General features: G+C 36.8%; 3 protein-coding genes across 3 annotated transcripts; 2 read left to right on the plus strand and 1 right to left on the minus strand.

The window, feature by feature from the left end:
• Positions 1 to 180: 180 nt before the first annotated feature.
• Positions 181 to 3342, minus strand: Cbr-srx-95 (the record flags this gene model as incomplete). The annotated part of the gene is made up of 8 exons (XM_045242067.1): positions 181 to 292; positions 338 to 459; positions 1485 to 1553; positions 1605 to 1765; positions 2385 to 2534; positions 2577 to 2650; positions 2700 to 2860; positions 3268 to 3342. The coding sequence occupies 8 exons, from the start codon at positions 3340 to 3342 to the stop codon at positions 181 to 183; spliced, it is 924 nt and encodes a 307-aa protein (XP_045094465.1).
• A 330-nt stretch (positions 3343 to 3672) lies between these two features.
• Positions 3673 to 4253, plus strand: Cbr-fis-1 (the record flags this gene model as incomplete). The annotated part of the gene is made up of 4 exons (XM_002630373.2): positions 3673 to 3723; positions 3771 to 3879; positions 3931 to 4010; positions 4062 to 4253. 4 exons carry the CDS (start codon positions 3673 to 3675, stop codon positions 4251 to 4253), a joined length of 432 nt encoding a protein of 143 aa, XP_002630419.2.
• A 1419-nt stretch (positions 4254 to 5672) lies between these two features.
• CBG11146 lies at positions 5673 to 13093 on the plus strand (the record flags this gene model as incomplete). Its single annotated transcript, XM_045242068.1, has 8 exons — positions 5673 to 5799; positions 7706 to 7984; positions 8774 to 9046; positions 9314 to 10107; positions 10152 to 10190; positions 11346 to 11528; positions 11574 to 11925; positions 12813 to 13093. 8 exons carry the CDS (start codon positions 5673 to 5675, stop codon positions 13091 to 13093), a joined length of 2328 nt encoding a protein of 775 aa, XP_045094466.1.
• Between the last annotated feature and the right edge of the window lie 499 nt (positions 13094 to 13592).

Here is a 13592-nt window from a genome sequence, read left to right on the forward strand (position 1 = left end):
ATCCCTTTTATAGTGACTCCTCCAATAGACACAAATATTTGAACAGTGCTCTCTTTTTTGTTCTTTTTTGTCTCCAAACTTCCAGTACACTTTGTTTAATTCATTTATTTCATTGTTTAAATATAAATTAATGATTCAAAAAATAGAAGATTACAAACGACCAAAAAAACAAAGCAAAAATTACATCCTGAAGTCACTGGCTGATATTGAAATCACCGAACTTTTCTTCTGGAGATTTCTAGAAGCAATGCATGCTGGTTGGATGTCATTGTTGCATAGAAGCATGATAAGTCTGAAGGAAAAATGGGCTTTGATGGTATTTGAAGAGGTACAGTACCCATCAAAAAGTGCAAAGTATGCCATTGATGGTAGTGCCACGAGAATGTCTCCAGAAGATCCAGAATTCAGAGATGAGATGAGGGAGACGTCGATGATGAAGAGAATAGATTGAAGCATGCACTGAAATTAGGAAGTTTGGTTATTCTAATCCAAACCAGCATTTTGCTGCGGCAGCCAAAAAGGCTGGAGTTTTCTAGGCCATTTGTTGTCAGGAAGTCAGCTGCACTTACAGTATGCCTACAGTAATCCACTCAAAAGAGAGGCGGTGAAAATTTGTGCATAACTGAAGTTTTGCGATTATAGAGAGGAAGTGTTTCTTCTTGCTATCTTGCTGCAGTCGCGCTAGCTAAAAAAGCTGGAGTTTTCTGGGTTATTTACTAGTCCACGACCACCCAAGCAAAACACATACAGGAAATTTCATATGCTTTTAATGTTGGTGTGATTACGTCTCTTCGAAAGTGCGACACTTCGAAACCGGTCATTTCGAAACCGCGGTAATACAAGCGAATGGATAAATGTCAGACTACAAAAACAATTTTAGTACTTTTCAAATATGCGTATTTTGATAGAACAACTTTTGAAACCCAAATAAAATCCCAAATAATTTTTTTTTCAATTTTTTCCCCAATTTTTCAAATATTTTCAAGCAGAAAAAATATATTTGAAAACCCTAAAATCATTTTTGTAGTCTGAAATCTATACATTCGCCTGTTTTACCACGGTAGAAACTTCAAAATTTTTTGATTTTCCAGATTCTCAAGTTTTCAGCTTTAAAGTGAGCTTAAAGGTTTGCTAGATTTTGAAGATTTGCTGCTTTTTAATTGCTAGTTTTCGTTGTGAGACCCAAATTTAAAAAAAAACAATTTTTTAACCTAGGTATGGTTATACTCATTTTGAAGTTCTTTTTACGACGAATTCAAAACAATCAGTCTTGTTAAATTTGGTACAGTATCCATCGAGGTACGGTAGTTTCATATTTGAAAATCTAGAAAACTCCAGCATTTTTTACTGCCACGTTTTCAGCCGCATAACTTCAGGTGTTTCCAGGTTTTCAGAGCCCTGGATTACTGTAAGTGCAGCTTAACTTCCTGACACGTCATTCCCGTTGCCCTTCCTATTCCCTTTTTCCCCCTAAATTTACTCACCTGAATAAACATTCGAGCGTTTCTCTGTTTCCTGCGAGGTGCATTACGACACGAGAAACTTATGGTCTTCTGAAAATGATTCATTGTTTTAAACCTATCTGTTCAAATATGCAAACTCACAGCTCCTCCACAACATATAATGAGAAAACTGATGACATTCAACATATTGGAAATCATCATTAAAACAAAAGCACAATACAATTGAAGTTGATAATTCGAGACATGACAATCATCCGTGTAATGGAAGGTAAGAGTTTCAGATGAGAAATAGCATGTGCATTCTATAAAAATGAGGTTTAAAATACGGTAAGACCTGTAATAAAATAGCTCTTAAGTTTGGGCCAATTTATCTCGGTTTCTATGCAAGATATAAAAAATGTGTCAACTGATAAAATTTTTGTGATATTATGATAAACAATTTATTAATTGATGACATTTTCATATCTTTAACAGGAACCGAGATAAATTGGCTTAAAGTTAAAGGCCCTCTATGTATTATAGGTTTTACGATTTTGCCGTGGATTGGGGTTGTGGGTTGCTGAATGGGTCGAAAATCCTTGGATTTAAAGATTTTTGAAAAATTCAAAAAGTACTAAATAGTTCTTGAGAAGCGCTACAAAACCATATAAATCACAATCTCAATTCATTTTTACTAACTTTTGAAAAAGTTATTTGAAAATGGGTCTAAACCTGCTTCAGGTAATTATCGCTAAAAACTTGAAAGTCGGTTTGATTTCAAGGTTTTTTAAAAATTCAAAAAGTACTAAGTAGTTCTAAAAAAGCACTACAGCATTATATAAACTACAATTTAGATTCAATCTGAAAAGTTTTGAAAAAAAATCTCAAAGTTGACAGTGTTTCGGCCCTTCTATTACAGGTTTTAGCATAATTATGACTCACCTGGATATCCTAGAAGTGTCCAAATAATAGCTGCAAACCAGGAAGTGAACACTCCCAAAGCAATCAAATCCGAATTTTTTCTCTTCACATTTCCGACAAAACAGATTGCAGCAAAACGGTTTAACGATAAGAAACATTGAGTTAGGTTTCCTGAAAGTGGGATATAAAAAGATTACGGTAGGGTTACCGTACCATGAATGTAAAGTCCAAATAGCAAGAGCTGACTCAGGATGATGTTCACATAGGTGGATACCAGATTTGCTTTCCTGAAAGTATTTTTTTCATTATGAGGTCTAATTTTGAAAATGCTCTTACAAGAAAACTGCTGGAACCATCCAAAAGAAAACCAATGAACAAACTAGAATATTCGAGAACGATTTGGAAATTGAGAAAATGAAAAATCCTCCTCTGAATCTGATTCCAAATAGGAACCCGGAACCAATGTAGGCATTGATGATACCTCCAGCTAGACTTATCTGAAAGATTTTTTTTCAATATTCAAAGTTACTGTAAAACCTAAGGGAAGGCCACCCTAGCTTTGAGCCTATTTATCTCTCTTTCTGAAAAGGTAGCAAAAAAGTTTCAACTAATAAATTGTTTATCAAAATATCACAAACATTTTATCAGTTAACACATTTTTGATTTCTATTATACGTTTCGAGATAATTGAGCTCCAACATGACCCAGGTTGCTTTCTAACTTTGAGCTGATTTATCTCGCTTCCTGTGAAAGGTATAAACAATTTTTAATTGATAAATTGTTTATAATACTTTAACAAACATTTTATCAATTGACACATTTTTGATATCTCTTACAGTAACCGAGATAATTGAGCTCAAAGTTAACAGCGTGGAAGCCCTTCTATTACAGGGGTTTTCCATACCAAGAGAAGTAGAATAGCCGCCCATGTCCTCTCTTCCGGCTGAATTTCAATAGTTGAGTTGAATTGGAAATACATATTCAATCTTCTGAAAACCAAAAAAAAAGTTATATCAGAATAACTGATATTTGACAGAGCAGAAAAAGAAGGCGTGGCCACTAATATTCTGCTGAAAAGTCATTGTTCTGGAAAAATTTAATATTGAAAATTGTTTACCACCGGATCACTGCACATGCATTAGGAGATCAGAAGTGGGTGGAGAGAGATCAGTTTCAGAATTGAAATTCAAAAGACCGCTAATTGATGCGCGCCTGCAATTCTTCGGCCACGCGGTTGTGTACTCCTCGAGGACAACAGCGATTTTTCGTGAAATTTTCCGAAGGTCTTTGCTTCGAAATCGCTGAAAATATGCAGCCAGAATCAATTCTTGACATTCGCACAGACAATGAAACCATATTAGTGAGTTTTTAATTCCTTGAATTTTAAAGAAATGCTAAATGTCTCAGGCTGCCCGGTCCCGTCCCGTTACTCGTGAAAATCAAATCTATCTCGCCATTGTACTCGTTGGATCAGAAAACGCAGCAGAAATAGAAGAAGGTGTAGCTATTCTAGAAGGTTTGAGTTCTACCCTTTTATCAGAAAACGCTTCAAAATCTGTTATTTCAGAAATCGCCAAAGATACTGATCACAGTGAGGACGTTAGAATAGCCGTATACTACTTGGCGCTCGCGCATGCTCGTCTTCAGGTGACAATTCTGCTGAAACTTCGATAAGTTTTCAATTAAACTTTTTTTCAGAACTACGACAGATCCACAAAAATCCTCGACGCTTTGCTCAGTGTCGAGCCAGCGAATCTGCAAGCTAGTGAACTTCGAAAAGTGGTGCAAAAGAAAATGAAAAAAGAGGCGCTTCTCGGATTAGGACTCGTTGGGGGAGCGGCAGCACTGATCGGAGGAATCGTCATCGCCGGATTCGCTTTCAAAAAATGAATTCTCCGAATCTTTAGCCAAACATCACCTTTTTCCCTGTCTGTATATAATTGGAAGTCAATAAATATGTGTAAATCAGATTTCATAATTTATTTCAATCATCTTGTTTTTCCCGCCGTTCTGCCATTTCCGTGTTGAGTCACGGATCAGAATTTGAGTTTATTAGATTTTCTATTGTTATGCACATATTTCGCTGAAATAACTACGTCAATTCGACTGGAGATCCGGGATTTCTGTTCTCCGGAATTTCACAGCGTCCACACTACAGTATGCAGTTGCACACTATTGAGAAAGTGGAGGGGCAAAGTTTCAGGTTAAAAAACCTAAAACTTCGCCACGTCACTTTCTCATTAGAGCGCAATTGAATGCCACAGAAGTTCGAAAACTCTGCAGGAATGTTCTGAATGGACTTGTTGACATTTTATAGAATTTCGCAATATTCCGATTTTGACATATTCGGAATTTCTAAAAATTCTAATTTTAAATTTTTTTTCCAAAACATCCAGAAATTCATAAATTCCAGAAAACTAAAAATCTGATATGTGGAAAAAATGCGAAATTTCAAAAAATCCTAAAAATTAGAAATTTCGGAAGTTCGAAAATTTGAAAATCCAGAAATTCTGAATATTAAAAATTGCAAACTTCGAAAAGGCTAAAAATACCGAAATTTCGAAAATTAGAAATTCCGAGAAATCCAAAAAATTGAGACTCAATAATTCAAAAACTCACAATTCAAAAACTCAGGAATTCAATTAAAAGTTTCAAAAATTCAAATTACAGTAAAATCTAAAAAATCCGAAAATCTGAAATTCTGAAAAAGCCAAAAAATCAGAAATTTCCAAAATTTCCGAGTTCCTGAAAATTCCATAAAGTTTACAAACTTTCCAATTTCAGTAACACCAAAAATTCTCAAAATTCGATCCTTGAAAGGTCCAAGCTTCCAGGATACTTATTATTTTGAAATTTCAAATATTCAAAAAAAGTTTTAAACCCTAAAACACCGGCCGGAATTTCATACAGAATTTTTTTCTCAGAATTTTCAGAATTCCGAATTCCGTTCCGAACATCTTTGACCCTCTGAAATCTTCCGATACACTGTAGTCGGTGAAAGAAAATATGAATATTTTCCAAATAATTTCAATATTATGCATACGGAAATGATACCACGGATTTCTTTCCTTCAGCACCAGAATAACAGTGGCTTTCTTTCCTGCTCGAAAATCAACAAATACAGTTTTTCTGCGTCTCTTCATCTCGTACACTGTCTCACTCGTCTTCAGCTGTCAGCCTGTCATATCAGCTCGCGCGGCCTTGTTTGGTTCCGTTTCTTCTGACCAGCCCAGACAATATCATTAGTCTTCTTCCCATTTCACAGTTTCACTTTTCATTCCATTGTGAAATTTTATTCAGTAGAAAAGGATGGATAGAAGAAGAGACACCAGGTACAAACAACAAGAGCCAGCTCATCATTATGATGATCGCTACAATGCCACCTATGATAACTACGACTACGAAGAGGATTACGGTAATCAGTACGCGAATACGGGTTAGTTGTTTAGCATTATTTATGGTTGTGTTATTTCTGCTTGTAAGAGTGTTAAGCATCAAAATCTCGTCAGAAAAAACCAAAAAAATCAACAAATTTTGGATTACTTAACTTTTTGTTCTAGTCAGGCTATACTAAACAAGACTTAAGCTTCAATTTTGTAGTTAACCACTTTTTCTAACTACCATAGTTTTTGAATTACCAGCCTGTTTGCCGCGCCTCCGGCGCTTCAAACAGCTGGCTGGCACCGAATCGCAACGTGTTCGGTTTTGAGGAAACGCGATCCGCTCCAAATTGACGGAAATTTAAATTTTAAATTTTTTTAAAAGCCAAGTTAGCTGCGCAGCGCGTGCTATTTGAAAAAAGTTGATACGCACGCTATTTTAAACAAGCTGGTCCGAAAACGCGCCCCAGTGAACATGAAAAATCACTGCGCAACGTGTCAAAGTTTCGTTGGCTGAGGATTAAACTTTTAAACGTTGAGCCAAAAAATCACGCATTGCAACTCGTTGAGAAGCAACTTCATTTATCTTCTTTATATAAAAAACGCTAGAGGCGTCTGTTGGTCCCCCTGTCAATCTGTGGGCTTTTGAAAAGCTTAAAAAGTCAAAATAGCCTTACGTGACCCTTTAAGAAAGTTTGAGAAGCGGAGCGACGAAACAGTATATACCAGATCAAATCGCGCCGGAGGCGCACCAGCTAGCTGGTTTGGAATATAAAATTAAATTTGCTGAAAATAATTTTAAAATTTTGGTACTGATTAGCCAGACTCTCGTCTGTTGATCCCTTTCGCCGCGTGGCTCAGTATATAGAAAGGGAAAAAGGTTTATTTACCAATGGGATCACCTTCTAAAACCCATTGTTCTCAGAATGATCCTCAGTATTCAAAGGTGAAGTCCTGTTCTAGTGCTAAGCTCTTCCAGTATGAACCGAAGTCCAACTGACCGATCAGACCATCTAGCCCATTATCCAACTGGATACCTCCCAAACTTCGAACAATTAAACTGAGTTTTTCTGAGCCCCTTTGGAGAAAAAGGGGGCGGGACTTATTTTTACCTGGACCTGGTTAATCGTTTCCCGTGGGAAACTCCGCCCTCTTTTTACACTTTTATAGTTGTTTGCGACATCAGTTAAGTAATTAGGAGGCAATAATCCGAAATTGTGGGGGATATTTTGACCTGAATGTAGCAAGGTGAAGAAGAAAATACCATGGATCCATCAAAAAGTGAGAGGTCGTTTACCTGGGAGAACAATGAACCATAAATTTGAAAAATGCAATTTTAAAATGTCGGATGCTGGATAGTTGGTTCTTAATGACAAAGTTTATTTAATCATGTCCTCGGGAAGCTTGCATTTTTCATCCATTGACATCATTGATTGTTTATAATAAGAATGAGGCGCCTTTAAAGTTGATGGACCTCAGCAGGGGCGCCTTTTACAACTTTAAAGGCATAACTCAAAAACTACGGTAGCTATGAAAAAGTTGTCAATTACAAAATTGAAGCTATCTTCTTGTTTAGTATAATGATGAATGTTCAGACAAAAAGTTGAGAACTTTTAGACTGTTTTTGTAAGATCTTCTGGGTGTCGCATAGTTACCCAGACAAAAGTTTATACTAGCTTAGCATTTGAGTATAGTGTTGTACTGGTCTTAAATTTAGGATGCAAAAATTTCAATAATTCATCAATAAACTGGCCAGGTTTTAAGTTATTTGATCCTCTTTGAGCTGAGTTATCGCTTTTCAAAGTTGCTTTGTCTCTTGAAATCTTTGGACAATCATAACAACAGCTAGACTTGAGAAATCGCTTTGAATTTTTTTTGTAGCTCTGAGTCAAATGAAAAATTATATTTATACGAATTTGCGTGCTTCCAAGATACTCATGGCTAAAGATATACCTATTCAAGTTCCTCACCATCACCACGCTCACGCTCACGCTCATGCACATCATCCAGAAGAACATGGTTATGACGATGAAGAAGATCATTGGGCCAACCAACAGGATTTCTACGATACCGTTCCAGCTAACAATCTTCCACCCGTTAAACCAATGGGTCCTCCAAAGAATCTGGCCCGTGTTCAAATTTCCACGTCGATTCCAGAGCCAGATAATGCTTTTATTCCACAAGCTCCGCCTCCACCAAGATTCGGGCCAACTGGAGGCTACAATAACAATAACAACAACGGTGAGTGGGTAATTTTAATGAAATTAAACACTCTTATAGTACCCTATACATTCCCTTTGATCTCATTTATCTCGGTTGTCATGAAAGATATCAACATTTTGTCAACTGAGTAAATGTTGATGATATTATGAAGAACATTTTGAGAGTTGACTACTTTTTGATATCTCTTATAGAACCTGAGATAATAAAGTTATGTCTCCTTACCATGAAGTTCCAAAATCTGAAGTTTCTGGTTTTGCAGTACCCTATTCATTTGAATTTAAAGAATCTGAGAATTTGTGATTTCGTTTTTATGTGAGAAAAATATTTTCATTTTTCTAGTATTTCCAATCTTCGAAATTTCAAAAGTCAGAGAATACCAATTTTCCAGAATCTTCAATTCTGAGAGCCTGTGATTTTCAAAACATTAAAATCTCCAAGGCTCAGATTCAAAGCGTGTCAAGTTTTTCGAATTCCGAGACTTAGATTTTTGGAATTGAGATTCCCAAAATCTCATTTTGATAAGTTGATGATAAGAAATCAAAAACTCACTTTTCAGGATTTTCTCAATATGCGCCTATCGTATACGCCACCCAAACCGTCAATTTTGAGCCTATATATCTTGGTTTCTGTAACAGATATCAAAAATGTGTCAACTGATAAAATGTTGGTGGTATTATGAACAGCATTTTATCAATTGGCAATTTTTCCATATCTCTTATAGAAATTGAGATAATTGAGCTCGAAATTTAAGGATATGATGACTTTTCATTAGAGTGTTTACGGTGCTGTAATCGTTAAATTCTTCAGATAGAAAAACTCCGGTATCAAAATACGGTAACATGGCTACAACCGATTTGAAGCAAAGAAGAGAAACTGCCGATGTTCATATTCGATTCGACCCAGCTGCGAAACGAGAATTCCCTCCAAAGCAGACATCGTTCATTGATGGATTCAGAAATGGTGATTCAAGAGATTCAACTGTCCCATCTGCAAAGAAAAAGGATACTGTAGCTGGTGGTCAAACTACAAATACGATTAGGTCCATCATCAATAATTTGAAGAGCGGAGGAAATGAAAAACGTAGGTTTTACAAATTATAGCAAACACTGTAATAGAGTGTCACCCAGACTGTCCACTTTGAGTCCATATATCTCATTTTTTTAATGAAATTCATCAAAAAGTGATAAACTGATAAGTGCTTATCATAATATTAAAAAAATTTATCAGTTGACACTTTTTTGGTATCTTTTAAAAGAAATGAGATACATGAGCTCAAAGGGGACAGCCTGAACGGCGCTCTATTAAGGTGTTTACGATAGATGAAACTCGGAATACTGTACTTTTCAGAAGAAGACACAATTCCGCGTAACAGAGTCTCTACAAACCCATTCATGAGAGCCCAGCAACAGCAACAACAACAGCAAAATCATCCTCAAAACCGTTTGGAACCAAAGAATCCTTCGAAAAATGTGGCAGAAGTCGTTGAGAAAATGAATAATGGGGATTGGCCAATTCAAATTGATGATGAGGATCCTTCTCCAAATTCTGATCCAAAACGGGCCTATCAACAACACCCTGACAAAGCCAGGCAATGGGAAACGCTTCATCGGAAGAAGGACGAGAAGAAGAGTATTCTAGAAGACGTTCCACATTTGACAAATGCTCCACCCTCTGCTCCTCCACTACCAACTCAACAGCCACCATCCCAAAAGCAACAGTATCCTCCAAAAGAGGAAAATGACAAAATGTCTGATAAAAGTCACGAGGAGACTAGTGTCTCCACTGATTCTGCATTGTATTCTGAAAGTTCGGATACACGTGGACCATCCCCATACAAACTTCCATTTGATACCCAGAAACCCGGAGAACTCGGAGAGGAGGCTGAAAAACTATTATTCTACTTCAAAACCCATAAAGATGTTTTGAATTATTTGGGGATTGGGCTGACGGATAGACTTTGGAAGCATATCCAGAAGCTTCCTAATTTTGAGTCCTCAATTCGAGTCTTCAAAAAACAAGAAGAATTAACTACTTCTTCCAAAGCTCCACCAGCTCCACCACTTCTTCCAACGTCATCTGCAAACATCCCACCAGCTCCAAAAATCACATTGAGTCAATCATTTGCCCCACAAGATCGCAAGGTATTTGATTTTGACCTAATCAGCCTTATCAATTAATTTTTCAGAGTCCAATTGGTCACTCGCACAACCGCAGTGTCTCCCAGGTGGCTGCTCGTTACTATTCTTAAATTTCTCATATTTTTTTGAAACTTTTTGGTTCTTTTTTCTTCTCTAAATTTCAGATTCGTGTTTGTATGAAAATATGTGTGCTGTGCTGTCTCTTTACTTTCTTGGGTTTGGATTAAATTTTGAATGGAAATAAAATTTAAACGTTTTAAGAAAAAAGAGACAGCAGCAGCACATGTGTTTGAATTGAACAACGAATCTGGAATGAGAGAAAAAAACAGAGGACAGAAAAAGAGAAGTAGTTTCTGAAAAATATTCGGTTGGGAAATTTAGCCGACCGATCGACCGCCGACACAGTCGACCGACCGAATTTGTGTATTTGCCCGTCTACATGCGAGACAGTGTTTGCGTATTCAGCATTTTATTTCACGATACATTTTAAAATATTTTTTGAACTTCAATGTTGGGTACGCAAACACAAATTCGGTCGGCGGTCGGTCGGCGGCCGCCAATTTTCGGAAGACCGAAACGGAAGCCAGAAGAGGGAACTACAGTACCGATTCATAAGATAAACAACAATGTATTTTTCAGTTGATATTGACCAGTTTCAAGCGTCTGTAACTCGGTTGTCAAGTTTTCGATCACTTTGAAAATTTAGAACGGTCTAAAACAGACCTAGATTGAGAAATTCGCTTTCGAAAGCTTTTTTCAAAATTCCTTAACTTCTGTTTCTCATGTTTTCAGTACAAAAAAATGATTCCTAGCAATTTCACACCAAAATCGAGTTTTAAGCTGCTAGGCAACCCAAAAGTTCAAATTTCGCGCATCGGCTTATCCACGAGGAGTACAAAATCCAAAATCGATCAATACCCCGATTCGCTGATTATCAATGGTTTTTAGTCATTTTTTGAGCAGAATATTTCCAATTTCAAACTTTTTCTACGCTTTCAGTACAAACACTGGCTGAAAAAGGGGAGCTTTCAGAAATCGGAAAAATAGGGTTTTCAAAAAATTCTGTGAATGCAAAGTTTTTAATGTAGGTCTGTTTTACAGCCTAAAGTTTTTTTTCAATTGATCGAAGACTTGACGTCCGAGCTCCAGATCCCAGAAGATGACAGAAAATCAACTGAAAAAGACGTTTTTGTATATCTTATTGACCACTATTGAAACCAGCAGAATAAGAACTATTTCAGAACGAAGACGTCTACCCACAAAACAATACAATTGCTCAATCGGATGACAGTAGATTTACCAAGAACCCAGAGAACATCTCGGCAAGTAACAGAGACCAAAGATCAAACAATGGAGGACGTTTTGTGAAGAAATCAGCGGCTGCGCTGATTGCTAAAAAGCAAGGAATGCAATCGGAAGATCCAGTTGGTTTTTTTTGGGATTTCTTCAATTAGTGATAGTTTTTATAGAACTCTGCAACTGAAATAATCGATCCTAGAATCGCCGAAGAGATTAAAAACCTGCGTGATCGGGAGGAAGAGCTAAAAAGAAGTCGCTCTGAACTCGCTCTGGTGACAAGTCCTCCACCAAGTTCCTATCAAATGAGCCCAAAGAAAACAAGTCCAGGAAGTAATATGAGAAGTGCTCAATCCTACGATCATCTGGATAGTTCTGTTCGTTCTCCAATCGAAAGATCCCATTCTTCTCATAATGTGTATCATATGAAGAGTGCAACGAATGGGGATTCTTCTTATCATCTCGGAGGTGCTTACGGAAATGCAAACTATGGATCCATGCCACGACCTCAACACAGAAAAGAAGGTGAGATTTCGAAGGAACCTGAAACACCCAGATAAACAACAAAAGTTCTCTGGGTTCTTGGTAACAAATGTTTTTCAGTTGATTTTCAGCCATTTTCAGGAGTGTACAGCACCTCTGAAGTTTCGAAACTTTAAAAAACTACAGTAATCTACCCTTGAAACTCTTAAACCTACCGTATCCTGAGCTACAGTAATCTATAAAAATACTCAAATTTTGGCCTTTTCTCAAATCCTAACATCTACAGTAATCTAATTTTTTTGGTAGTTTGAAATTTCAAAATTTCAAAGACTACTAGAACCCAAAAACATCAGTAATCCTCAGAAATCAAGAACTCTGGATTATATCATAATTCTATTGAATTAATCTACAGTAATCCAAAAACTTCAAAAAAAATCATCCAATTTAAGACTGAGCAATGACTTAAAATTTTGTGAAAAAAATTTGGGATTACTGCAGTTTTTAATATTTTCAAAATTTCAGGGGTTCTTTATGTCTTAATTACTATAGAGTTTGAGAAAAGTTTGAAATTTGAGAGTTTGGGATTTTCAAAAAATTCCGTGAACGCAAAGTTTTCAATTTAGGTCTGTTTTACACCCTTCAAAGTTTTCAAAATGAAATTTGACAGCCGAGCTCGAGGCTCCTGAAAATGGCCGAGAATCAACTAAAAAATAATTATTGTATATCTGTATTGATTGGTCCTGTAGGTTTCTACCATACTCAAATGCATGATCCCCGGACTCCCCATGATGCCGGATATCGCCAGTCTCGAAACGGCGACTTTTTTCGTCAGACACCAGCCCCTTCTGAGAAGACGAACGCCGGTTGGCAGAAATCCCCGTAAGACCAAAAACTCCAGATCCCTAGTTTCCCATTTTTCTATATTTCAGTGCGTCTTTCGAAACGAAGCCGCCAGTCGCAATTCATTCAGGCCTACAACTCCCATCATCCGCCAACATTTCAATTTCATCTTATCAACAAAGATCCAACAACGACAAATATCAGAATCCAAAATCAATGTACAGCGGACATGACTCGCATCGTAAAATTGGGCTCTAGACGGTGGTTTTTGAAGAAACGGCGGACGGTTTCGAAAAGAGAAGAATCATTTAAAAGGAGTCTGAACAAGAGTACCGTCCGATTTTCTGAAACTGTCACTAGTATCTTTTGATTAAGACAAATGTTTTTATTGCATTAAAATTATGTATTTTTCTAATATCATTGCAAAAAAATTCCAAAAAAATCGAAGTACCCGAAAAACGCCGGATAATGACGAAGATTTGAATTCCTTACAGTACTTTAAAGGCACATATCTCAAAAACTAAAAATGCTAGAAACATTTTGCCAAATAACAAAAAGTGTAAAATTTTAACATCTACATTTTTGTAGTTTACACCATTTTGATAAATACAGTAGTTTTTGAGACACAAGCACTCAAAAATAGTGGTTGCAAATAGGGACGATGATTTGAATTCCCGCGCAGTGAGAAACGTTAGGCCACGGCGACGAGAAGCGTTTTTAGGTGTCAGACTGTTTTTTACGTTTTTCAGCGCCGGAAAAAAATTGGAAAAAAATCCGTCAATATCGCCAATTAGAAAAAAAATGGCTTAGGTTTCTCACTGCGCGGGAACTCAAATCCTCGTCCCTGAACCTCTTTTTTCAAAGCGCTA

Source organism: Caenorhabditis briggsae (genome assembly GCF_000004555.2).
Source record: "Caenorhabditis briggsae complete genome, chrII, whole genome shotgun sequence".
NCBI classification, from domain to species: domain Eukaryota; kingdom Metazoa; phylum Nematoda; class Chromadorea; order Rhabditida; family Rhabditidae; genus Caenorhabditis; species Caenorhabditis briggsae.